At 35.4% G+C, this 25,429-nt stretch overlaps 1 protein-coding gene across 2 annotated transcripts in view; it reads left to right on the top strand.

The window, feature by feature from the left end:
• Window positions 1-22,768, top strand: part of LOC123542945 (latent-transforming growth factor beta-binding protein 2-like) — a 35,256-nt gene extending 12,488 nt beyond the window's left edge. The window contains exons 2-16 of one of the 2 annotated variants that reach the window (XM_053530906.1): window positions 1,721-1,861; window positions 2,501-2,629; window positions 2,875-3,003; window positions 4,198-4,338; window positions 4,759-4,893; window positions 6,941-7,072; window positions 8,463-8,554; window positions 11,067-11,158; window positions 12,663-12,859; window positions 13,643-13,783; window positions 15,166-15,250; window positions 17,626-17,681; window positions 19,640-19,660; window positions 19,956-20,040; window positions 21,032-22,767. In XM_053530906.1, the coding sequence (XP_053386881.1) occupies window positions 1,721-1,861; window positions 2,501-2,629; window positions 2,875-3,003; window positions 4,198-4,338; window positions 4,759-4,893; window positions 6,941-7,072; window positions 8,463-8,554; window positions 11,067-11,158; window positions 12,663-12,859; window positions 13,643-13,783; window positions 15,166-15,250; window positions 17,626-17,681; window positions 19,640-19,660; window positions 19,956-20,040; window positions 21,032-21,365 (1,910 nt within the window). In that variant the 3' untranslated portion in view covers window positions 21,366-22,767. Of the gene's footprint in view, window positions 1-1,720; window positions 1,862-2,500; window positions 2,630-2,874; window positions 3,004-4,197; window positions 4,339-4,758; window positions 4,894-6,940; window positions 7,073-8,462; window positions 8,555-11,066; window positions 11,159-12,662; window positions 12,860-13,642; window positions 13,784-15,165; window positions 15,251-17,625; window positions 17,682-19,639; window positions 19,661-19,955; window positions 20,041-21,031 lie in introns of both variants that reach the window. The other variant, XM_053530908.1, reaches the window with a different exon arrangement.
• The last annotated feature ends 2,661 nt before the right edge of the window (window positions 22,769-25,429 follow it).

Genomic DNA, 25,429 nt, shown 5'->3' with positions numbered 1-25,429 from the left:
TAAGATACTTCTCTGTTGTGTTGTCACATAGTTCATGAAGGAATCTAAATGTTTAGCGAAAGTGAAATAAGAATTTAATGTCGATGCTGACTTTCGAACACACACGGCAAAAGATCTGTTGAACATGGACTATATGCTTTACCACTGAGCTAATTTGCAATTGTTACAAAATCTTGAAATATTTAAATTGTAACATGTTACAAAAGTGTTGAATTCTCTATGTTCCATTTTAATCTATTCATAGTCATGTTTGTAAATATCAAGTTATCGGGGCATAGTAGTAGTCGCAACTTGCCCGCGATGGTTGACCTTAGGCTGATTATTCATATTGATTATTTCATTATAGAAATCAAGGGTGCTTAGGGTAGCCGTGTATAATTATATGGAATTAGTTTGTATACTAAAAGTGCAGTATCAAAGTGTATACACTTACATTTGATCAGTTAAAACTTTCCAATACACTAATTTATATTTACACAAATTTATATTTCCTTTTTTTCGTGCTTTACGTACACTCGTTTTCAATAATAGGTTGTGCCTCAATGTGTATTATAATGCAAAGGTCAACCATCGGGTTCGATTCTAATATGCCTTTAATCTAAAGCAGTAGATAAAATAACGTAACGCTCTGTCTTGGTTGCAACAAAAACTTTGATGTCACCGCAGGTAAACGTTACGTCATCCTATGACAGAAAAATTGTTGAAAAAGACGTCAAACCCGAACACACACGTGACGTCATCCTAGCATAAGCGTGTTTTAACAGAGACAAACAGTCTATATTTCGCCAAGGCATATATATGTTTGTGACAACACAGAAAATTATGTCACGCGATCTTCAGCTATTTCCGGAAGAAGAAAATGAAAGTAGACATGCAAAACTTGAAAATGAAAGCCGGCTTTGGATTGATCAGTAGTCAGGAGTCACGCCCACGGGTCAACCCGTCAAAATGTATGCGCGTGGACTTCTTTTTTATCTAATTGGGAATCAATTTTCAGCATTTCCTAACGATTTGAAAATATCTTGGCTTTACATGACAGCTTTTCATCTACGAAAAATTATTTGAACTCGAAATAAACACAAATCCCAAAGGGGTCCGTAACGGAGCAAGGGTACATAGAGATTTTTAGAACTTTGTCAAATCACTTAAAAGGTCCTTTTTGATGTTGTATGAAAGTGTCAGTGTAAGCCTCGGGTGTAAGACATTTCCATATTTAAGAGCTGCAGACCTAGACATTTCAGAACTATTTTCAAAATGAATTTCGTGTAATAAATGAGCCGTGCCATGAGATAACCAACATAGTGGGTTTGCAACCAGCATGGATCCAGACCAGCCTGCGCATCCGCGCAGTCTGGTCAGGATCCATGCAGTTCGCTAACAGTTTCTCCAATTCCAATAGGCTTTAAAAGCGAACAGCATGGATCCTGACCAGACTGCGCCGATGCGCAGGCTGGTCTGGATCCATGCTGGTCGCAAACCCACTATGTTGGTTTTCTCATGGCACGGCTCAAATGTTGATTCTACGGAAGCGTGAAAGGACCATCAGACGCTAATATGTTTTATCATGTTACAGGTGCGGAAAGGTTATAAAAGCATTTGTTTTATTCTATCTGTCTGTTTCGTAAATGTTAAAGAACTGAAAACATAATATTACACAAAAAAAGTATTTGACGCGTCATCATTTTCTGTATATTAATGAATGTTGACACTTTTATTTAAGATATTGACGAATGTAAGTACAAAGACAGTTACATATGCAACTTTGGAACATGTCATAATTATAAAGGAGGATGGAATTGCACTTGCGGGGATGGTTATTACCCTCAAGAAATAGTACCAAATAAAATTTACCAGTGTGTCGGTAAGCAATAATATAGTATATTTTCTTATGGAGCCACTTCTTGTTCTCTTGCTGGATTTTAAAATGTGTTACTTATATTTTTGTTAAAATAAACAAACATTTTCCTCTATATAGTTTTTTCGTTATTATTGTTTTAGATTTTACCGCGTAAAAAAAAAATATATATATATATATATAAACTGGTAATATATATATATATATATAACGGCGGGCAGTTAACCTAACCAGTGTTCCTGGATTCTGTACTAATACAAACCTGTTCTCCGCAAGGAACTGCCAACTTCCCCACATGAATTATCAGAGGTGGAGGACGAATAATGTCAGACACAATGTCTTTTATCAAATCGTCACGGAGAACATACGCCCCGCCCGGGGATCGAACCAGCGACCCTGCGATCCGTAGACCAACGCTCTCCCTACTGAGCTAAGCGGGCGGGCTAGTCTCAAATATAGTATGAAAGTCGAAACAATATCTCCTGTTTCTTTTTTTTTTTTTTTTTTTTGCTGTTATTTTGATCTAATAAATTAGACTATAATTTCTGATATTTTTCCACATTGTTCTACATAATGTGAATATGAACTGAGAGTAACCATGTCTCCACGGATAGAGCGATTCAGAAAAATGTTGTCTTTATTTAGACATTGATGAATGCGCCGAAAACAAAATTGACTGTTCTGGACATGGAAATTGTAAGAATGTGCCAGGCGGTTATACATGTGTATGTGATACAGGATTTAATTTCAACGAAACTAATAAGTCGTGCGAAGGTAAAAAATAATTACTTAATGTAAAAAATAATATATAAGCATTGCATTTCTATACACAAAGTTGGATTAAGTAAAATATCGGATTTAAATGTGATTTTTATTGTTGTTATTGATCATTTGTTATTTTTATGTAACAAGCTTCCATTTCTGATATTTTCCACATTCCTCTATATAATGTGAATTTGAACTGTGAGTAACCATGTCTCTACTGAAGGAGCAATTCAGAAATTTTCGTCATTTTGCAGACATTGATGAATGCACCGAAAACGAAATTGACTGTTCTGGACATGGAAATTGTAAGAATGTACAAGGTGATTATACGTGTGTATGTGATGCAGGATTTATCTTCAACGAAACTAATAAGTCGTGCGAAGGTAAAATATAATTACTTGAGTACACATGAATTGGCATTGCATTCTTTACACAAAATTAGATTAAGTAAAATATCGGATTCGAATTTAACTTTACGATTAAAAAACAACAGTATTTGTGTTTATATTTTATTCCTACATAAAGGGGACTATGCAGTCGTTATAAAGGCATTGTATTTATGGCAAATTTATGTTAAATACAATTAAACATGAAACTTAGATTTAAGGTATACATGTTTGCACATAAACTAATGTTTATATTATGTTATAACTAACATCATAATATTCTCGTAGCTCATATTCACTGGTTTACCAAATATATTAATGCCCTTATTAGGAAAGAATGATGGCATCATTGTGTCCAAAATGGCTGTCATTTCACTATATTGATGGTATTCAAATGGCTGTTTTCCGACTTTCATAATTTTATGATCTGTTTTAATGTTTTAACTAGTATTTTCGGATAGAAAGTATTGTCAAATGTTGCGAATCCACAATATTTTCTAATTATGAAGTTTTCTCGAACTACACCTATGTAGAAGATTATGATATTACACGAAAATTGATAATCAAGATGCCTTGCTTGCTTGCATATTCAATGTTTCTAATCCAGTTAATGACTTACGCATGCTATCATAGGAATAATTCATTGCTTTTAAGATAGTTCTGCATGTTTTATTATTTTTAAAGCGAAAGTGAAGGCTTAAGTCATTTATCTGGAAAACCTATCATAATGCTTGTTAGTTGTTATTCAACGAGCATTATTTTTTTCCAGGAATCTATTATACCACATTTATTAAGTGCTAAACAGTTAGCACTTTTGTCTTGCATACGGTTAATTTTTACATAATCTTCTTTTTTTTTTCAAAATAATGACATAAAAAGTGCACCAATGTTAGGACTCCAAATTGTAAAAAATTAAAAACATGAAAGTGTACATTTTTTATATGATTTGTCGAAATACACTTTAAGAAATGCATTAAATTTCACTTAACTACCACAACGAGTTATCACATGTCTTTGATATATCACAAGTTGTCAGTTATTGGCTTTCATAAATTATGGAGTTTCGTTCATTTGTTCAGTCAACTTACAAACGTCACAAAATAAAATAGAGTATCTGTATTTCCTCATTAAAAATTCTCTTTAAATAAACTGTCTTGAGTATATTTGAAACGTAGATATTTTTCATGCCAGACATTGACGAGTGTCAATCACCTAAATATACCTGTGGTGGTGAAGGGAAATGCTTTAATACAGATGGCAAATGGACTTGCAGTTGCCCTGATTTCGGATATCGAAGGCATGTGTATTCAGAAGACGTGATAGTCTGTGAAGGTATAACTTAAATGAATAATGTTCTGCTTTCACACATTTAATTTTGTTCTTCCTGTACAAATAGAACTTGAAAAGAACAAATATTAATGCGTTCCTATTCTGTGAAAACGCTTTCTTGTAATAATACAAACGCTGGTAACACTTTGCTACATAATATAAATGAAGAGTAATACATTTGTGTATATTGTTCAGTGAAGAACACCACTGTTACGCAACCTTTGTTTTTAAAGATATAGATAATTCAAAGCAGAAGAGCTCGTTTGTGCATTTAAATACTTAGTTATAATAGGGCTATATTGTATTTGTACTTTTCTGTTAAAAGGCGATTACCTTGTTAAATAGGTTCGTAGAATAATTTGCCTCTGTGATTCATACGCAAAATATTCATCTCGTATTAATATATGCTAAAATGTCAAACAGATATAGACGAATGTTCGGATAGTTATTTCTACTGTGGTGGCACTTGTAATAACACTCAGGGTAACTGGACTTGCGAATGTGACAAAGGATACACAAGAGATTCAAATAATGAAGCAACAATCATTACTTGCGAAGGTAAATATCAATTGATCTTTTCATGTATAATACGTGTTGTTAAAAAGATATTTCATATCCTCAGATAAGTAATATGTTATATTATAAGTTTTGCGTAACACTCATAAGGAAGGTTTTTTTCATTTGTTTTGTTAATTTAACGTCGCACCGACATCATTTTAGTCATATACCGACTTTCCAGCTTTGATGGTCGATGAAGACCCCAGATGCCCTTCCGTGCATTTTTTTTATCACGGGCGGGCACCTGGGTAGAACCACCGTCTTTCCGTAAGCCAGCTTAATGTATTCCTTGCACATTCAGAATTTAATGTCTCGAGTGAGGCTCGAACCCACATCGGTGAGTGGCAAGGGATTCGAAGTTAGTTACTCTAATTACTAAGCCACGGAGTCCCCATGTTCCAGTGTGTTTGAACGTATACAATTGTAGCGTGCACGGTCTAGCTCAGTACATTAAATATAATACAATTTTCCTATGGGCTTCCTTGCCGAATGATTGGAAAACAAATGATTATTAAAATGATTGGTGAACTATACAATAATTAATGTGAATCAATCTATCTCAATTTAACTGATGATGAGCACTCAAAATTAGTGGATGGGATCTTGTAGTATGGAGATTCACAACAAACAATGCCTGAGGTGAATACCATACATTAAGATCTTACCAAAATACTACTAGATGTCAAGTTCCTGTCGTCGTGGCCCTTAAACGAAACGCAATGTTTTGAGTAAGAACTCAGACTATGACAGGAGGTCAAGAACCCAATAGTATATGGTAATTATTTCTTATTTATTATCGCTCGGCAGCTTGGCAGATTCATATAATATATTTACTTTGACGTTGTTGACTCCTCGGTAGCCAGGCAGGTTCTGATCTCTTCGTGGCGCTGTCCCGGTATTTATAAGCTTTTATCCAATTGTAATTAATGAGCGCTCAATGATTATGACAAAATCAAGCTCCTTAGTACATTGATAATGGAAGTGCGTAATTTGTCCTTAATTTGTGTATTTTCCGTAATTAGAGCCTAAAACTATCGTAATTACCGTGTCAGTAGATAGAACTTTCTTTTCTAGGAATTCATGAAAGATTAGTGCTTATTTCATTTAGTCTATCATCTAAAATATTGAATTATGACGGATCATCGGCGGTTCGAATATGATTGGGTCTAACTATTCTAGGTACGAATCATAAGGTATGCGCTGACTAAATTACATCAAACATCCTGATAGAGGCATCTCGCCACACAATCAACACACGCTTACGTCAACGTTTTTGAAGTTAGGATCAGCTACAGATATGCACTTTTTATATGTTATTTAAAAGCAAACAATGTTGCATGGAAAAAACGAAAAAAAAAAAACAGTCGTGTCCATATAATATCATGTCATCTCAACATGATTGTGCTAATTTAAAGGATGTTTGAGTATCAAATGTCAAAATTCTCAGCATTTAAAGGCTATGTGAAAAACTCAGCTTCAATCTTGTCGATTTAATGCGCTATACATTATTTGGTGCCTTATCACAATGCTACCGTGTAAGGGTGGCATGCAGTGTGTTAGGTATGGAGCTGAATTCGTCGATGAGATGGAATGTCAGAAGCCATCAAGTGTGTTCATTTACATCACTTTGAGAATAATGTAAGATTATGCATAGAAACTCATCCCAAGCTACTTGTGCTTTTTCAACAGCATGAAACAAATTGTCATCATTAATTGAGCCGCACCATGGGAAAACCAACATAGAGGGTTCGCGACCAGCATGGATCCAGACCAGCCTGCGCATCTGCGCAGTCTGGTCAGGATCCATGCTGTTCGCTTTCAAAGCCTTTTGCAATGTGAGAAACCATTAGCGGACAGCAAGGATCCTGACCAGACTGCGCGGATGCGCAGGCTGGTTTGGATCCATGCTGGTCGCAAACCCACTATGTTGGTTTTCTCATTGCACGACTCAATTAACAATTACTCATAATTTTATTATTTTAGTTATGATATCTATATGAATGATATGTGTTTAATACGCAGCTGAAATGACAATTGCAATTTTCAGATATAAACGAATGTGAACTCCAAGAGTCTTGCATTGGTGGTGTTTGTAATAATCTAGACGGATCATGGACATGCATTTGCCCAGAGGGGAAGGAACCTAAGACCATCAATTCTACTACAATACTTTGTTCAGGTAGAATTTGGAAACCTCTTTAAGTTAGTATTAGTATCGCATATGATATTACGTATTCAGTGATGTAGCATTCTCATCCATGAGAGTTTTGCAAAACTCCCAAGACTGATTTATTTCTTCCGTTTATTTGCTGAGCATAGGCTCTTGTAATTACTACCGGGAGTGGTTTCAGCCAATCAATTTTCGCCATTATTCGGCAAGCCAAATTGAAAATTCAAACAATATGTTTTCAACATACTTGCTAGTATGAATTAAGATGATACTGCAGGACTGCAACTAATAAAGATTTATTCATCTGATTAGATGCTAAGAATTAACTACATTTCTCGGCATTGAATACGATGTGGCCGAGCTTTTCACGGCCTGTTTTGATTGCTTCGCGAAGATCTGACGCGAAACGTCGCTGATTGGATGAACTTTTTACCTGTAATGTAACCAAATAAACGATATCGGTAAAATATTCCTGCGGTTCAACCAAGGAACCATGGTAAACCTCTGGTATGCGAGAATGTGACGTAAACGTTTGATGAAGCTATTATAATGTTATTATCTGATGATTTCATATTGGCCTTGTTATTTGTTAGAGAACCAATACGATTACCAGAACAAATAATTATTCCAGCATCAGATAACTTGATTAATGATAATAATGATAATCTTAATATTCAACTCCCAGTTGCCTCCCTCAATAAAGCCTTTCAGAATGTCTGAATCAGGTATTGAGTTTTTTTCATATTGTCCCTGATTTATTTTTATATTAGGCCATGCTTTCATCATGTATATGAATGTATCTCTACGCAAATATCGAGGATAGCTGCTTGTTAACACACTGTAACCTTCTACCTTTAATCATAACGTGTTTGTGCTTGCAAGCTACATATTTGTTATATAGTTTAAATGCTTCTCCATTTACAGAACCAAATTAATGTATATAATTCTTCTGTAACATTGAATATAATATGCAATCAAGAGAAAACGTTATCTTACAATATACAATATATATATATTTTTATTCATTGTAGTTTACATTAATGATCGTTTTCATCAATGAACCATACATGCCTATATGTTTATCTAAAACCAAAAATGATGAAAGTCGAAAAATTGAAACTACGATGATGGAAATTAAAATAATAATCTCGAACTGGATTTTCATCGTTGTGGAATGTTTCTCATCAGCGTGTAGTATTTTATTTTCATCATCGTCATTTCGTCTGCCACGATCGTGATTTGGACATCCGAATTTCATCGTTGTAATTTTGTGTTTATATTGTCCTTGTTTCAACGCTCACCACTGTGAATTGGGGGGAAGAAAAAGAACGCAGTGGTCCTAACGAAACACTATTCATTATATATTATAGGAAATGCTAGACTGAATATTACATTTCAGGAGGATATGTGTACACTGCGACGATAGGTATAACAGTAACTGGTCCAGCAGAAAATAAAGATCATGAACTGAAAGTATATTTGGAGACACAGGTATTCATATATTTAGGGAATCAATCTATTTAAACATCGTTAGGTTAATAGATACCAAGAACACAATACTTTTAATAATATTTCGAAAGTGATCTCTGTAATGACTGACTGAGATTCGTTGATCTTCCTCCTCTTAATTTGTTGGTGTAAGTTACATGATAGTCAGGGTAATTCTGACAAGCAGTCAAGGAACATCTGTGGTGTAAACTGGCCATTGTTGTATGTACAGTGAAACACCGCTCGCTCGAGGTCGCAAGGGGATGAGCAAATTGCTCGAGTTATCCATGGTTTCGAGCGACCCAAGCAACAAAGAGTAAATTAATACACAGGGACCAGGTGTCATGCTCGAGCGATCGAGTTTTCGATGCTCGACCCAGCCATGGTAATTTCACATACTAGAAAATAGAAGGAAATCAGCCGGGACCACATAAATTGCTCGAGCGAGCCCGGGTGCTCGGGTCATCGATGCTCGAGCGAGCGGTGTTTCACTGTTACAGTAACTGAATTCTATACCAAACAAAACAAAACGTTTCTCCTTGATGTGGATACAACTTAAACTTATGATGGCTGATTGCTGCCATTTCGTGTTGGTGTGTTGGCGGGGCGAAAACACAACAGCACGAAAACAAGACAATTTTACACGAAAAAAACGACATTTAGAGGGCACCGACACGACGTATTTATTTGTCAAGTTTTCGTGTTGGCGGGTATGAATATGTCGTGTTGGCGCCATTTATTTGTCGTGCTTTAGTGTTTTCGTGTTTCGCTCCGCCGACACGAAAATACGACAAATACATTATTTGTCGAGTGTTCGTGTTTTCGTGTTTTAGCCCCGCCAACACGAAAACACGACAAATACATTATTAAAATTGTGTCGAGTTTTCGTGTTTTCGCCCAGCCGACAAGAAAAAACGAACTAAACACAGCATAACTGCACGCAAACGTATGCCAAAAACAACTAGAGAATATAAGTTTCAGAATACTTATATTCTATGTTTATTTCGGGAGAATAACATTTTTGTTGCATAACAGATATTGAAAGACGAATGTCGAATATTAAACTTATTACTTTTGTCGAGGTTTCGTGTTTTCGCCCCGCCGACAAGAAAAAACGAGAAATATCCTATTTGTCGTGTTTTCGTTTTGGTGTCTTCCGTTAGATATGCGCACAACAATTACTGAACTAAACACAGCATTACTGCACGCAAACATATGCAAACAAACCTAGAGAATATAAGTTTCAGAATACTTATATTCTATGTTTATTTTGGGCGAATAATATTTTGTTACTTAAAAGATATTGAAAGACGAACGTCGAATATTAAACTTATTACTTTTGTCTTTTTACTTTTTACCTATATTTTATGTATTTTCTGATAAGGTATCAAAGCAATTTTTTGCTTTAATAATAACTTTTTTGATAGACCATATCTGAAACGTCTGTGTTTTTGACAGATTTTACTTTCACCATTAATAAAAAAATACAGGTTAAATGTTTGATATACTTGATATTAATCCAATGACGACAATACAGAATTACAATCAATTAATTGTATGTGTAGTATTCTATGATAAGTTTGTGCTCTGTCATACGTTTTTAGTTTTATAAGAACAATATCATAATAATAATATAAAAACCCTTATTTACAAGGGAAGTTAATCTTCATTGAGGCCCAAGTAATTATAGCAGCGTTACTATTTTACACATAGATTTTTAAACATTTCCAGGCGGACACGCTCTGACCCACCTAACCCCCTTCCGTACTTAACCAAACTCTGCTCGCCGATGCCGACTTCATACTTTACTGGTGCCGATCCCCCTACCCAGATAAAATTGACCCGGGTCTGTTTCTTAAACGATAACTGATATCTTACATATTAAATCTCCTAATGCAGCGTTAGTGAATATAAATAAATTCTGAAATGACGGTTCGTTCGAATTGAAAGAAAATTGCTTCTAAAATGTTGTTGTATTTTTTCACTGGCTTAAAATAACTCTACGTTTTATAGATGTTTGTCGTGTTTTTGTGTCGGCGGGGCGAAAACCCGACAAATAAGTTATTTTTCGTGTTTTCGTGTCGGTGGGGCGAAAACACGACAAAAAAGGGCGCCAACACGACATATTCATACCTGCCAACACGAAAACTCAACAGATAAATTTGTCGTGTCGGCACCCTCTAGATAAACGTAGAGGTTTCGCGTAAAAAGTGTCGTGTTTTCGCCCCACCGACACGAAAGTGTCGTGTTTTCGCCCCACCGACACGACAAAGCTTTCGTGCTGTCGTGTTTATACCCCACTAACACGCCAACACGAAATGGCAGAAATCAGCCACCATTCAAACCTGAACCTAAATGTGGTAATAAGATCTTTAATGTCTTTATATTCTACAATATCAATTATACACAAATTATGTTACATAATTATGCAAAAGCATTAGACTGGTATTCAAAGTGGCAGTTACTCCATTTTGAAAGAAGATGAATGAATATGTTTTTTCTTAATATTTCACAGATAAAAAATGCTTATGAATCGCAATATCCGGAGCAGAATGTACGCGTCGAAATCATATCCATTTCAAAGGACAGTACTGATAGGAAGAAACGGTGAGTCAATACGCTTTCTACTGTTAAAGTGCGAATAAACATACATATTAAACATACATATTAAATTTTTTCATTTAAGTCCCTCCACGAAACCTATATTTGCTTATCTGAGCACGAGGTACCAGATCTGAGCTGTTGTGATTACACAACGTCCGACTATGTCCGTCGCCGGTCCGTCCACACTTTTCTTCGAACAACATCTCCTCAGAACTCAGTCCGTGGAAGAAGATGAAACCTGGCCTAGATGTTGCTTGGGTCGTCTTTGGCAAATTGCTCCAAAGGATTCCTATCCATGCAGAACTTTGTTTTGTTTGAACTAAAAGGAAAAACTTTTAAAATATTCTTATCGAAGGAGCATAGATATTTTGTGTATAGCATTGTGTTGTGGTTCCCGGCCACACTTCTTCAAATCATGCCCCTGGAGCCATAATTGCACCCCTTCCCATGGTACACTTGTTTTACATAGACTTATATATGAAACACATTAAATAAATCTTCTTGTCTTCTTAATGCTCTGAGCTTAGATATTTGGCTGTGCTATTGTTTAGTGGTTTTCTACCGAGTTTGTTAAAAATTTTGGAGAAGTTGTTTTGCTTAGGAAATATACAAACGTATTTATTGTATACTTGCGTATGAAGTAGTGCGACATACTGATTAAATTTAAATTATAAATGTCAATGTTCATTCTATTTATTTTGCACTGCAATGACTTCGATAACATTTGAAGATCATATTAATTGTGAAGTAAACTATTTCTCTGTCTTGCAAAAGACAGTAAAACGTATCCTTTCCGCGGCCGTAACGTAATAAAACGTATTAGCGTCCGATGGCCCTTTCACGCTTCGCAGAATCAATACTTATTATGCTATGTCGTGCTAAATCCCAGGTTTTTTCATACGTAAGAAAATGCTGAAAATTAACTTCTCATTAGCAAAATAAGAAGTCCACGCGTATACATTGTGACCCTGCGCGTTGTTTGACTATTGCAAATGCGACATGTGTACTTTCATTTTCTTTACTTCCGGGAAAAGCTGAAGGTCATCTGGCGCCATATACTTCAGTTTGTAATATCGTGCTTAAATTGATAGAAATATCATATTAGCATGATTGAAATAAGTACTGCAGACAAATACTACAAACCGTGTAGAATTTAGCTATAAATACATTATTACAGAAAAAAACAACATTAAATAACGGTAACGTAATGTTCCGCAAGATTATAAAATAACAGACTTAACTTAGTAATTACTAATTAAGATTTTTCGTGAAATTTCGGCCAGGACGTGATGATTTTGATAAAGGACATAGGGTCCAAACGTTAACAAACTATAGTGTGAAATTATGTCTTATTTCAAAGATTGTAACGGCTTAATGTATTGCATCTTTTCCAGTCGAGATTTCACCAAAACAGAGTACCTGACAAGATATATAATCAAACCAGAGCCATCTTTTGCATTTATGACTAGCGTTATGTAACTGTTGAATGGTTAATTCCAATTTTCAGGCAAACATCTGAAAACCTAGCTGTTGAATTTGTTTTGCATTTTGATGAACCATTAGACTCGGTAAACATTACAACTGCATGGCAAGACTATAGGAAGGAAAGTTGCCCAAAGGGAATATGCAAATCAGAGAAGAATGATATATCTGTCGATCTACCGTTCAATGTGATATTTGAAGAAGATGTAGTATTTGAAGAAAGTTTGTACCAATACTTCAAAATCATTTAAGATATATCTATACTAAGCTTATATATAATATTGTTATTTACAAAGATGTACGTATATATCTATGTCCTAAATATAGAAATGTTGAAACTGTTACTTGATAACCGATTACGACCTGTAAATTTTCGGAAACTACTAACATCATGTGATTTTTTAACCTCAACATGACAATTGTTCATGATGAAGTTCGTATCTGCTACTTATGATATTTTGTTGACAGTATGTTTTATAAAATACCTTAAAAGACTGTATATATGCAGTATTGGATGCAAAGATTATAGTATAGTTAAACTGGTCGTAAGAAGTAGATATAACATTTCATTCTAAGATGGTTAAAAAAGCGTAGGTACATTTGCTAAAACAACTTGAGCTCGAACTCAATAATATAAATATATGAATTTCAGTATATTCTATAATATGGCATATATTTAAATTTTAATAAAAACAAATCGAAAACAATGTTGCAAAATTAATGAATCAGTCACTTTTGATGGGTGTATAAAATACTTTTTTTTTTGCATACTGGATAGAAGTTTTCTAGAGTATTCAACAAAGCTGGATACACCCAGAGGAGAAAAGACATTCCATAATGTAAATGCCATCATGATTAATTGCATTTGTGTAATACAACTGGTGAATTATTTAATCAAATTTTATTTTTATCAGGATATAAATCATGTTCATCCTAACCAGGAGCCTTGGAGTCGGATATTACAACAATTTATTCTTATTTTTTGTGTGTTTTGCTGTATTTCAGATAAGCAAACTGATGGATTATGCAGTATACCACAAAATAATTTATGCAACCCTGATTCAACAAAATGCCAATACATCCACGCCACATTAAATTGTGAATGTAAGAAAGGTTACACACGCAAATCGGATTATGAATGCAAAGGTAATACGTGCTTTAATATCTATATTAACAAGAGCTGTCTCCATAGGATGACACATGCCCCCGATGGCACTTTGAATGAATAGTTATGGCCGATGTTAGAGTTTAGAACCTTTGACCTACGGACCTGGGTCTTGCGCGCGACACGTCGTCTTACTGTGGTACACATTCATGCCCAATAATTTTAAAATCCATGCATGATTGACAAAGATATGGACCGGACACGCCCATCAATGCACTATCATGAAATATGACCTTTAACGTCTAAGTGTGACCTTGACCTTTGAGCTACGGACCTGGATCTTGTGCGTGATACGTCGTCCTACTGTGGTACACATTCATGCCAAGTTATTTGAAAATCCATCCATGGATGACAAAGATATGGACCGGACACGAATGCACTATCATAAAAAATGACTTTTAACGTCTAAGTGTGACCTTGACCTTTGAGCTACGGACCTGGGTCTTGCGCGCGACACGTCGTCTTACTGTGGTACACATTCATGCCAAGTTATTTGAAAATCCATCCATGGATGACAAAGATATGGACCGGACACGAATGCACTATCATAAAAAATGACCTTTAACGTCTAAGTGTGACCTTGACCTTTGAGCTACGGACCTGGGTCTTGCGCGCGACACGTCGTCTTACTGTGGTACACATTCATGCCAAGTTATTTGAAAATGACAAAGGTATGGACCGGACACGAAAATTGCGGACAGACTGACAGACCGACAGACTGACAGACGGTTCAAAAACTATATGCCTCTCTTCGGGGGCATAAAAATTCATATAGTAGGTATTTATTATATCACATGTATTGTAGTTGTGTGACCATGAATGTATCAAAATGGCTCGAAAAGAAGCTGATATTAGACAGTTGGAAAACGTAGATTGTAACAGTTTTAAGATTTTCTTTTATATAAACAAAGAAGGATTTTACAGTGTATTGTCTTGTCGATAAGAACACGCAAAATTACCTACTTTTGGCTATTCCACCTTAAAAGGATTCCAGATTAGTATCCCTTCCTAGTGTAATTCGAACGTTTTATAATGGAAATAGATTTTACTTTTGCGTGCTTTGTTTGCAAATAAAACACGATTTTTGATCCACGTATCTGAACTCCAAAAAGTGTTTTATTTGTCAACAAAGCACTCAAAACTAAAATCTATTTTCCAAGTAACTTCTACTGGTAAAATTCAATTAAAAACTGAATAGAAGTAAAAGGCAAATTGAACACATTGTAAAATCTGTTAAACTATTACCATATCTTGTTTAAACGTGAGTCGGTTGTATTTTAGGCATATTTCTGGTATTTAATACTTTCGATCAATTACTATAATTTCAGTTATCTAAATATGCATCTTTATCATAAATTTTCAGTTTCAAAAAATACCTGTAATGAAAATCCATGCCAGAATTACGGTTCATGTCATATGATTGATGAGGACACCGATTTTGAGTGCAGGTAAGTATAAAACATGATATGAGCCGCACCAGGAAAAAATCAACATAGTGCATTTGGGATGAGTATGGATCAATGCTGTTCGCTTAAGCCTATTGCAATTATGGAAACTGTTAGCGAACAGCATGGATCCTGACCACACTGCGCGGATGCGGATGCTGGCCGCAAATGCACAAAATTGTTACAACAGGGTTACCGTTACGGAAAACTTTTAGTAAATTTTACTACAGATCGTCGAAACTGTTAGAAAAATACAACACGAACACTAAAAACTTAACACTTGGACTTACACACCCGGAATGCTCTGGAGATGTAGTTTATAAAGTTCGGAAAATTAAATATAGCCCTTATTTTAATCAAATATTTGTAAAATGGGTTAAAAGTTTATCAAAGGAGGATACGATGCCAAAATTGTGAAGCACAGTGCATGTTTAGTGATTGGCCCCTCTACAGTTAATTGCTACGCTTTCCTATTTGATGTTGCGGTGACTAATAAAGTGTAAAAACTCCAGGGTGCTTGTTCCTAACTCCTATATACAAGGGACGGAGGGAGTTGATTTTTATCCTACAGTTTTCTTAGTCGTGACCTTAAAAGTAAGGCTCTTGTTGCTCTGACTTCAGACAAGTTGTTGAGTACTTTGTTGTAATTATACCTTAGATTTACCTTAATTTTATGTTTTGCTTCATTTTTCTTTTATTTTTGCACTACTGTCAGAGCCTTTCTCAGTGGGAATTTTATTTACATTGTGTTGGCTAACTTGTTGAAGATAGGGTAAGTGGTGCGAGGTTGGCATGCCCTAAACACGTTTAAACCCCCAGATTCCTTTATATAAGTTACTGACCGTTCCAAGGCGGTGCCCCTATTTTCAACTGGTTGTTTTGTCTATTTTGTATTGTCTGGTGCGTATATTTTCTTGTTTGTTGTGAGCGTTTTATCCTCTTAATTCCCAAATAGCCCCTCCTTTCCCTTGCATTTACGCAACTTTTGCATCCACTCCCCGTTTACTTTGAGTAAGTTTTCGTGGCTCCCCTTTGTTTTGGCAACCGGAATCCTAACACGGTACACGATTGTTTTTTTTTTGTTTTTGTTTTTTTTTTTGTTTTTTTTTTTGTTTTTTTTTTTTCCCTACTTGTGTGGGTGCCTTTGTATGCTTGTTAGTCTATAACTGGGCCTTCTGTTTACTTATGTGTTGCTTGTTCGTTTTTCTATGTTATTCAGTTGGTCGTGGTTGTATGTTTATCTTTGGTACACGAGTGTCTGCGCTATCGTAGTGTACGTTGTAGTGTGACTGTTATTAAGGAACGTGGCATTCCCTTTGTAAATTCGTCTTTGTTCAACTTTTCCCTTTGGGTTCTTCCCCCCCCCCCCCCCCCCCCCCCCCCCCCCCCCCCCCCGCGGCCAAAGTTTGCTTCTTATCATTTCCTTTTTTCCTTCTATATTTAGCATAAATTAATATGTACTTGTTGGATGTTTGAAGCAACCCGTCAGAAATATTTTTCCATTACAGCTACTTTTTGTTGTGGACCTACTATGCAAATGCGTGGCTCTGTGGCTGTGCTTTTAGTGCTCTCTGCTTCCGAGAAATCTACCCTTACCTCTTATCTTTTGCTTTATATGAAACTTAAATTGAAAATAGGGAAAAGGCGAAAATTATTCTTTTTTTCGTCATGAATTATCTATTTATGCATTAAAGTACCATGTATAATGTTTTCCCCGCTTATTGGTCCACTTTTTTTTAGCTGAGTAATGATTTTAAAGGGGGGCCTCCTGGCTGAGGGTTAAGGTCGCGCATAGACCATTGCCACTTACCAATGGGGGTTAAAGCCTTACTTGGGGGTTTTGAATTTTCTGTGAGGAAGCCATCCGCTGCCTTCGGGGGTCAGTGGATCAATCGGTGGCCCCTTATGAAATAATAAACGGAGGGGTCTCATCACCATCAAAGAAGAAAAGTCGCCATATGACCTATAATTGTGTCGGGGCAACTTTGAACCCAACAAAAACGAAAAGAGTATTTCATATTTTGTTTATTCAAGTAATATTGGGCCATATACTTCTGCTAATTTGGGGCTATGAATTTGAAAAATGTATAATCCTTCGTCATTGTCAACCTTACGAAATTTTCAGAATATTCTATACACATTAAAGTAACGTATACATGTAAAGAAATTATGGAATTAAATTTTCGTTGTTGTTTTGTTGTTGTTTTTTTGTCTTTTTTTCTCCTGAAATTGTATGGGTCGAACACTGACACAGAGACTTACTTATTGAAAATAAATACATTATTTCAGAAAAACAAATCCTTAAAAACACTGTGACAACTTGTACCTAGATCATATATTTACAAAGTTATGTTAATGATAGCTTCCGCAATTTGTAGGTGCCGTGATGGGTGGACGGGAAAAACTTGCGAGGTCGTACAATTAGCGGAAACAGGTATTTCTCCGAAACATACATGTATCAAATTTCCATCTGGTCTTTTTTCGTCTGCTTTTTGTATGGGCATAAGTAACGACATGCGTACCTTGAAAGGACTACGTTGTCGCTTTACATTTGCTTCATAAAATGGAAATTTTGAAAAATGACTGCGCTAGACTTTGAATTAAACCCAGCACTCGGTGATTACGTATTCTCATTAGGCAATTCGGCATTAATACAGTGTGTAGTTCAAAAAGTGCATGGCTTTCTGTAAAAGAAAGAATGCCGAAATTTTATAGGGAGAATACTTAATACCCCAGACACACATACGACGCAGACAGCTACGTCTAGCCACGGATAGAAACGTAGTAATCCGTATCGATCCGTACCTGAGCCGTACCTTAAAGTAGTAACCCGTATCAGTCCGTACGGCTCAGGTACGGATCGATACGGATTACTACGTTTAGATCCGTAGCTAAACGTAGCTATCCGCGCCGTATGTGTGACTGTGGTATATCATAAAGTTAAGACTTTCATTTAGACTAAGTCAATGAGCGCTATCCTAGTTATCTCCCGCCGATGAAATCGGGAGGGGGTATTGAAATGGCGTTGTCCGTCCGTCAGTCCGTGCGTCCGTCCATCCGCAGCCATTTCTCAGTACCTACCAGGTAGAATTTCATGAAACTTGAAATAAACATGCATTAACATACTGCGATGATGCCCGTCAAGTTTTTTTGTTGTTTTTTTTTGACTGGTCAATTTCCCTTAGAGTTATTCCCCTTGATTTAATGAAAAATCCACGTCTGTAGCCATTTCTCAATAATAAGTTGGTAGAATTTTATGAAACTTGAAATAGATATAAACCAATATACTTCAATAATGCCTGTCATATTATTTTTTTCAATTGGTCAATTTTCCTTAGAGTTATTGCCCTTAAATTGTTTAAAATTCTACACATTTGTACATGACAAACCAACCAATTAGTAGAATTTTATTAAACTTCTATTTATTATAAACATGTGAAGTTTTGTACCCACCTGGTCACCCCCTTGCCTTGGTCACCCCCTCCCCCACCCCACACCCCCCAAGAAAGAAAAAACATAGTTTATCATTATTTCTTTTCAAACCTTCCATGAATATTTATCAGCATGCAAAGTTGTGCCATTCTTTCACCTCACTCTCCACTCAATCTTGCCCACCACCCCGATCACGCATCCCCATCCCCCAACCATTTTTGTTTTCATCATTTTTAATTTTCCATCAATATTTATAATTAATATGTGAAATTTTGTACCCTCACCTGGTCACCCCTGCTGCCCCAAAATGCTGGAATCAAAATTTGCATACCTGCTGGAATCACAGAGTTACAGCAAAACCAAGTGTTAAAACCCTATTAATTGCCTCTTACGATCATGCAAAGGTAAGACAGTTGTTCCAGTTCTTTTCATACACGGATCGTCCTAGAACCACATGGGGCCTGTATATTCTTTAAGAACTGTAAATAAAAAATAGTATTTAAATTTGTGTATCAGATTATTAATTTTATGCTTGACAATGTATTTGAAAGTTACAGATATAATTTACCTGATGAATAATGTCTTTTTACCTCGTGGGTATGTATCAGGATAGGTTTATTTCTTTTTCGCCATTATCATTTATTATTAAACTTGAACCGCAACTGATTTCAAATGTAAAAGGTATCACCCTTAACTTACAAGTTAAAGCTAGTTTAATGTTTGAAGAGCGGTTTAGATATACGCATTGGATATTATTAAAACGGACTATATCTATGATACATGTAAGATTAGAATTCTATCTATAAAGAGTCAAAAATCTCATTTCTTTTTATTCGGAAACATTAAAACACTTCAATGAGTCAATATATTCGAACATTTATTCAGCAGTTTTTTTTCAATATCATTGATTTTTTTTCAAACTATTCATTGTAAAGAAAGTGTAAACATTTTCTTTTTCAGACGATACGAATCCTCCGACAGGTAATTTTCAATTCATTCCTACAATGTCAATAAATGATAATTAAATAAATAGTTTTTGGCACTTGTTAATTTTCTCTGAAACGTTTACTCGAATCATTTGCCCCTCATCGCCATCCAGCTGGCTTCCGGAAGGTTGGTGGTTCTACCAAGATGCTCGCTCATGATGAAGTAACGCACGAAGGGACACCTTGGGTCTTCCCCCATCATCAAAGCTGGAAAGTCGCCATATGACCTATAGTTGTGTCGATGCGACGTTAAATCCAACAAAATAAATAAATAACATTTTCTTTTACAGATTTCAAAACAACAATGTATATAATATGTGGTACATTAGGGGGAACAGCAGTAATTTGTATATTCATAATTATTGGAATATGCAGGTAATTTTATGTAAATATATTCATATTATCTACATTTCCAGGACAGTTTGATTTTAAAATCTTATATAGATATATATATATATTACTCTCTTAATAAATTGTGACTCGATGAAGGCGAAGCTGTGTATCTAACCAATTCTGGCATGTAAAATGCTAATGGTTCTACTTTTTCTTCTGTTTTCAATACCGCCCAGTGGAGCATCTGTGATATTCCGTTATGATCCAGAAACATTAATTAGGTGTAAAAGAATATCAATAAGTTACACTGCAATGCATCAGTTCAAAACGTATATACAATAAAGGCAGACGAATTTTGCTTATTGTTCAGTTTGAACACAGATCCATGCAACTTCAGTTCATACAGCGTCATTCCAGCTCCTTATAGCCCGCCCGCTTAGCTCAGTAGGTAAGAGCGTTGGTTTACGGATCGCGGGGTCGCGAGTTCGATCCTCGGGCGGGGCGTATGTTCTCCATGACTATTTGATAAAAGACATTGTGTCTGAAATCATTAGTCCTCCGCCTCTGATTCATGTGGGGAAGTTGGCAGTTACTTGCGGAGAACAGGTTTGTACTGGTACAGAATCCAGGAGCAATGATTAGGTTAACTGCCCGCCGTTACATGACTGAAATACTGTTGAAAAATGGCGCTAAACCCAAATCAAACAAACAAAATTCTTTATAATTCCTTGGTAGAAAACGTTCGACCTGTGACAGTAATGGTTTCACAAGACTTCATAACATTTAACCTGATGGTAGCAACTGATTTTGCCCTTGCTACCAATGCTGACCAAGATCAACCTTCACACACTGGTCTGCGGATTAAGAGTTTTATCATATTAAATGAATGTCAAATTAAATGGAGAATACAACGATTTCGAATATATTCCTTTCTCTGCTACATTTATAAACAAACACAATTTGGTCATGCATTTATCTCTATTTGACAAAGCATTTGTAAGTGTGTGGGTTATATTTTTATGATTTTATTCAGAAAACGCTTGCCTCAAATAAAGAATACACCTTCAAGAACCAACTCTGCAGGACACCCCATTTCTAATACAGTAAGTAATGTCTTAGACATTCCAATGTCTAATCAACCACAAGGCCAAAAAGCTGGTAGATCTAAAGGTGCCCCTCAAAGGGGAAAGACAAATAAAAGAAACGCGGAAAAGGGCAGGGGTGTACAGTCTAATAGTTACAGATATGGACAAAGAGCAGATTTGACTGATTACAACATTTCGCATTTAACACGTGACGAACATCAGTATGAAACAATCCGTGATGATCATATATACGAAACTCTTCATACGTATGCCAACATGTGAACAGTATGAAACTGTGAACACTATAATTTCTTATAAAATGAAGTGGAAACTCGGAAACTCTGCTTTGTTGCTGAATTTTAAAAATGTTGTTTCTTGAAACTATCGATTCGGGTAGATTTGAAAAATGAAAAAAGCAACAGTGTTTTACATCGTGAAGTAAGAAAGTTTTAATGATAATGTTTTAATCATGTTTCCAGTACATCAAATTTCGTTGTATCCGAAGCTATTTCCCTTTTTATTAACAAGATTAAATTGTAAAGAGTCAGGATTAATAAAGAAAAAAATATATTTCAATTCAGAAAAAATGCTGCTTTTGCCATTTTTGTAACTGGAAAAAATTATATGAAGCAAACGAAAACTTTATAAACATGTTTATGGCTAAACTATTTTTTGTTACTATATATGAAACATTTAGTATGACATCCGCCTTTCTTTTAATCTTTTTATTCTTTTATTCGTGTCATTTTCTATTCTGAATTGACCTTACCCCATTTACTAACGTTTTTCGTTGGTGATCAAAAGCATATCTTTGACTGACCATCTTCGTGGGTGGTAATAGGACTGCAAGCTTAGCCTAACGTCCAAGCCCTCTAACCTAAGTAGAGCAGAGCTCGAGATTTTCTTATATTACAAATATCAAAGCATAATTAAGAGAACTCGCAGATGCATTTATACGACGTTGGAACATTCGATGATATACAGATTGCAATGGCATGAAAAGGCGGCGTATGAACCCTAGTTAAAATGATGGGTTTTTACATTAAAGTGCTCTTTCCATCTTATTCAATTTTAGAGGGACTGGTGGATCTGTGGTAACACGCTTGACTGTCAAATCCAGAGGTCCGGTTTTTGAATCCCGACCCGAGCACTGGAAATTTTTTAGATGGTCTTTAGTGCCTCTAATAAACTAAGAGGCCTGCACTGGTTCTTTCAAGAAAAGACGTCTTTGCGTGTATCAGTTCTTTACACCAGACAAGTTAATTGACCAGAATGTCTATTCGCAAAGAGCTAAGATAACTTAGCCGAACTGACCTGTACCTAAAAGGATTTCTCACTATCTGTTCTGGATTTATCTCACCCTGGTCAGATTTCTCTGTGTCTGTACTAGTAAAGGATACATTTTTTTCGCCCTGTGTGGCTGCCTTTGGTATATGTAAAGCGCCTTTGAACGTGTTTATCATGAAGAGGGCGCTATATAAATGTGGTATGATAATAATAAATGAAAATTTTAATGAAATTTTGCAGTGTTACAGTAACTGTTTGAAAAGAATTTGATATGATATTGTGCTTTTTCTAGTAGAATAAACGAGACCCTTTTTTTCTTTGAGGTTGGAGACCATATTTTTTTTAGTTTCACCAAAATGTCGGATGAAAAACTTGTGTAAAGTGGTAACGTATTCAATGAATTTTCGTGTGAATTAGATGACTCCTAGTATATATCGTTGGCATGGCGAGAGAAGTTCGTTTGAAAAAAAAATCTTATATTTGTTTAAATGACTGACCAGTCAGAAAGTGCATGCATTACCTCATTCCCAGGTAAACATTTATCTTTTTTCCAGTCCAATAAATTCCCTTTACGTTTTGAAATTAGTGGTCTCTGACCTTTAAATGAATGTTCGTATCATATTTTCCTATGATCAAATACAGTTTCCTCAAGAAATATTCAGTTGTAAGAAAGATATGGACAGTTCACTAAGGTCATCCAATGTCGATTTACATGCAAAGATTCAGACCCTGTTGTCAATTTGTTGCAATTTTCCGCGAAATTTTAAGTTATCTGCTTACTGGTTTTGCTGGGAAGCTGAAATATGATTTATTCCGTAAAAATAGAAATAAAGTCTGTTACTTTTGATCATTCTCCGACTCTGACATTACAGTCATAAAAATAATCCGTTTGGTCCAAAGGATAAAAATGGACAAACCTGTTTATAAAAAAGAGGCCAAGATTTAAAATATATTCAAATTTCACGCTTACTCTTGCACGGAAACATTTTTTACACCATTTCCAACAGATATATGACCATTACCATTACCTATGATACCGACAAAAGTGATGTTGGAGCTCTAATATAGGTTAAAGGCCACCAAGGACAGCGCCAAGAAGTTACTAGATCTGTGTACCTTATAAGACAAATAAAAGAAACGCGAAAATGACAGGGGCGTACTATCATATAGTTACACATATGGTGAAGGAGCAGATTTGACTGATTGCATTCAGTAGGCAGTGCCGAACATCAGTATGAAACAACGTGATGATCATTTATACGAAACCATCCGGACGTAAGCGTATGTTAACATGTGAAAAGCTTGAAGCTGAACTGGACTACTGTTTCTTGCTTTTTCACAATCATATGTCCTTCCCTCGACTCACCAATGTTTGGTTCACATATTGCATGTTAGTGTTTTTCTTAGTAACCATTTATTGAAAAAGTTTGCTCACTCATCTTCTGGAATGATCTAAAATACAATGTTCAGTTTCCATGACTTTTTGAAACTCCCTCTAAGTAATGCTTCTTTCTATTGTTTTTATTTTAGCAATGTTTTGTTAGTCGTTGCATGTAAGCTTGTATCTAAGTAAACGCATTTTGGACTTATTTGAAACTCCACATACTTGTGCACTGTAATTACCCAACGTGAAATGCATATATTCCATAAACCTTTTTGAGTTGTCTAACTGCTATAAGAAAAAAAGATAAATAAATCTCCCAAAAAGCGTACATGGTTATAAGTTTTAAAATGTAAGTGCCGCACATAAATTGTAACGAGAAGTTTTCTTCAAATTATTTTAACATCAACAGAAAAATAGTGCATGTTGTAAATATTAAAGTTATTTGGTCTGTTAGAAATATGCTTTTGTTGTCTTCAGTATATTTGTTGCCGAAGGAAACGTTTGATGCACAAGCCCGCAATTCAAAGGCTCTGTATAATATACAGTAACTCATTTGACATTACTGTTTTATCTTCTCGAAATAAATATTTTAGCTGTTTCGTGAATATTTTACAAACATTTCCGGTATTACTGGTACTTTTAGTGTTTGCTTTCATGGCAGTCGTAATCAATTGTTTCATCGAATCTTATTGACTTTGATTTACTATTGTAGACATACATTTGTGCACAATATTTACTTACTTTAATATTGTTTTTTGAACTATTGTTTCTATTGTTGTTTTCCTTGACTAATATATACGATTCAGATAGTGCGACATACTTTGACGTGTCATGAAAAGGGACGTCATGACGTTATGCGTATGTTAATGAAAATTATAGGTTAGGGACCACCAATTATTTTCCTATATACGTAAATTATTAGACTCTTCCACGCGTTAAATACTACATATTAACGACTGATACAACCCAAGAACTATGACGCGCCAGGTATAAAATTAGTGAAGGATAGCTGATTGGCTGAGTGTATATATCGATGTAAACGTCACGCAGAATTTCCTTTTATTTTATATCCTTTTTTGTCGGCTGCAAGAAGTAAAAAGCAATAAAGCAAGTAACACACTAGTCAGTATCCTTACACCCAAAACGTTGAATGTGTTAGAGAAAATAACTGCTTGAGTTATAAACTTTAAGGTAAATTCACTCACTGGATATGGAAAGGATTAGTAAGACAATGTACTGCATGCATTCAATACCAAGGTTTAAATTGAGCTACATTTCTTTTTGGGAAAGCCTGGCTATTTTTAGATTAGCATTCCCGCTGTACATTTGTGATCGGGTTGTTTCTGACTCTGTATTCGATAAGACAGATCAGTGAAACAGACTACTTCGACACATACTGATACTGTCCAGTTACAAGATAATAGACAAAACATTTTGTTGTTTCAATCTCTTGTATTGTTTAGAAAACCAAGGGGTGTTATGTATATTTAAACTGCCCTTTTAAGTTCATAAATATTCGTGAGTTTTATTTGTGGCAACCTTTCATAAACCTTGCTTCAAACCAGATAATATGTAAATAATTACATAGTTACTGATGGGAATAAAATAAGATTTCAAAAGTGAAATGATGCTCTAATAACACAATACAGAAGACTACCCTAAGACGTAAATATGT

Source organism: Mercenaria mercenaria, chromosome 19, assembly GCF_021730395.1.
Source record: "Mercenaria mercenaria strain notata chromosome 19, MADL_Memer_1, whole genome shotgun sequence".
Lineage (NCBI taxonomy): Eukaryota > Metazoa > Mollusca > Bivalvia > Venerida > Veneridae > Mercenaria > Mercenaria mercenaria.
The sequence above is the reverse complement of the archived record's forward strand: the minus strand, read 5'-3'. Positions and strand labels throughout refer to the sequence as shown.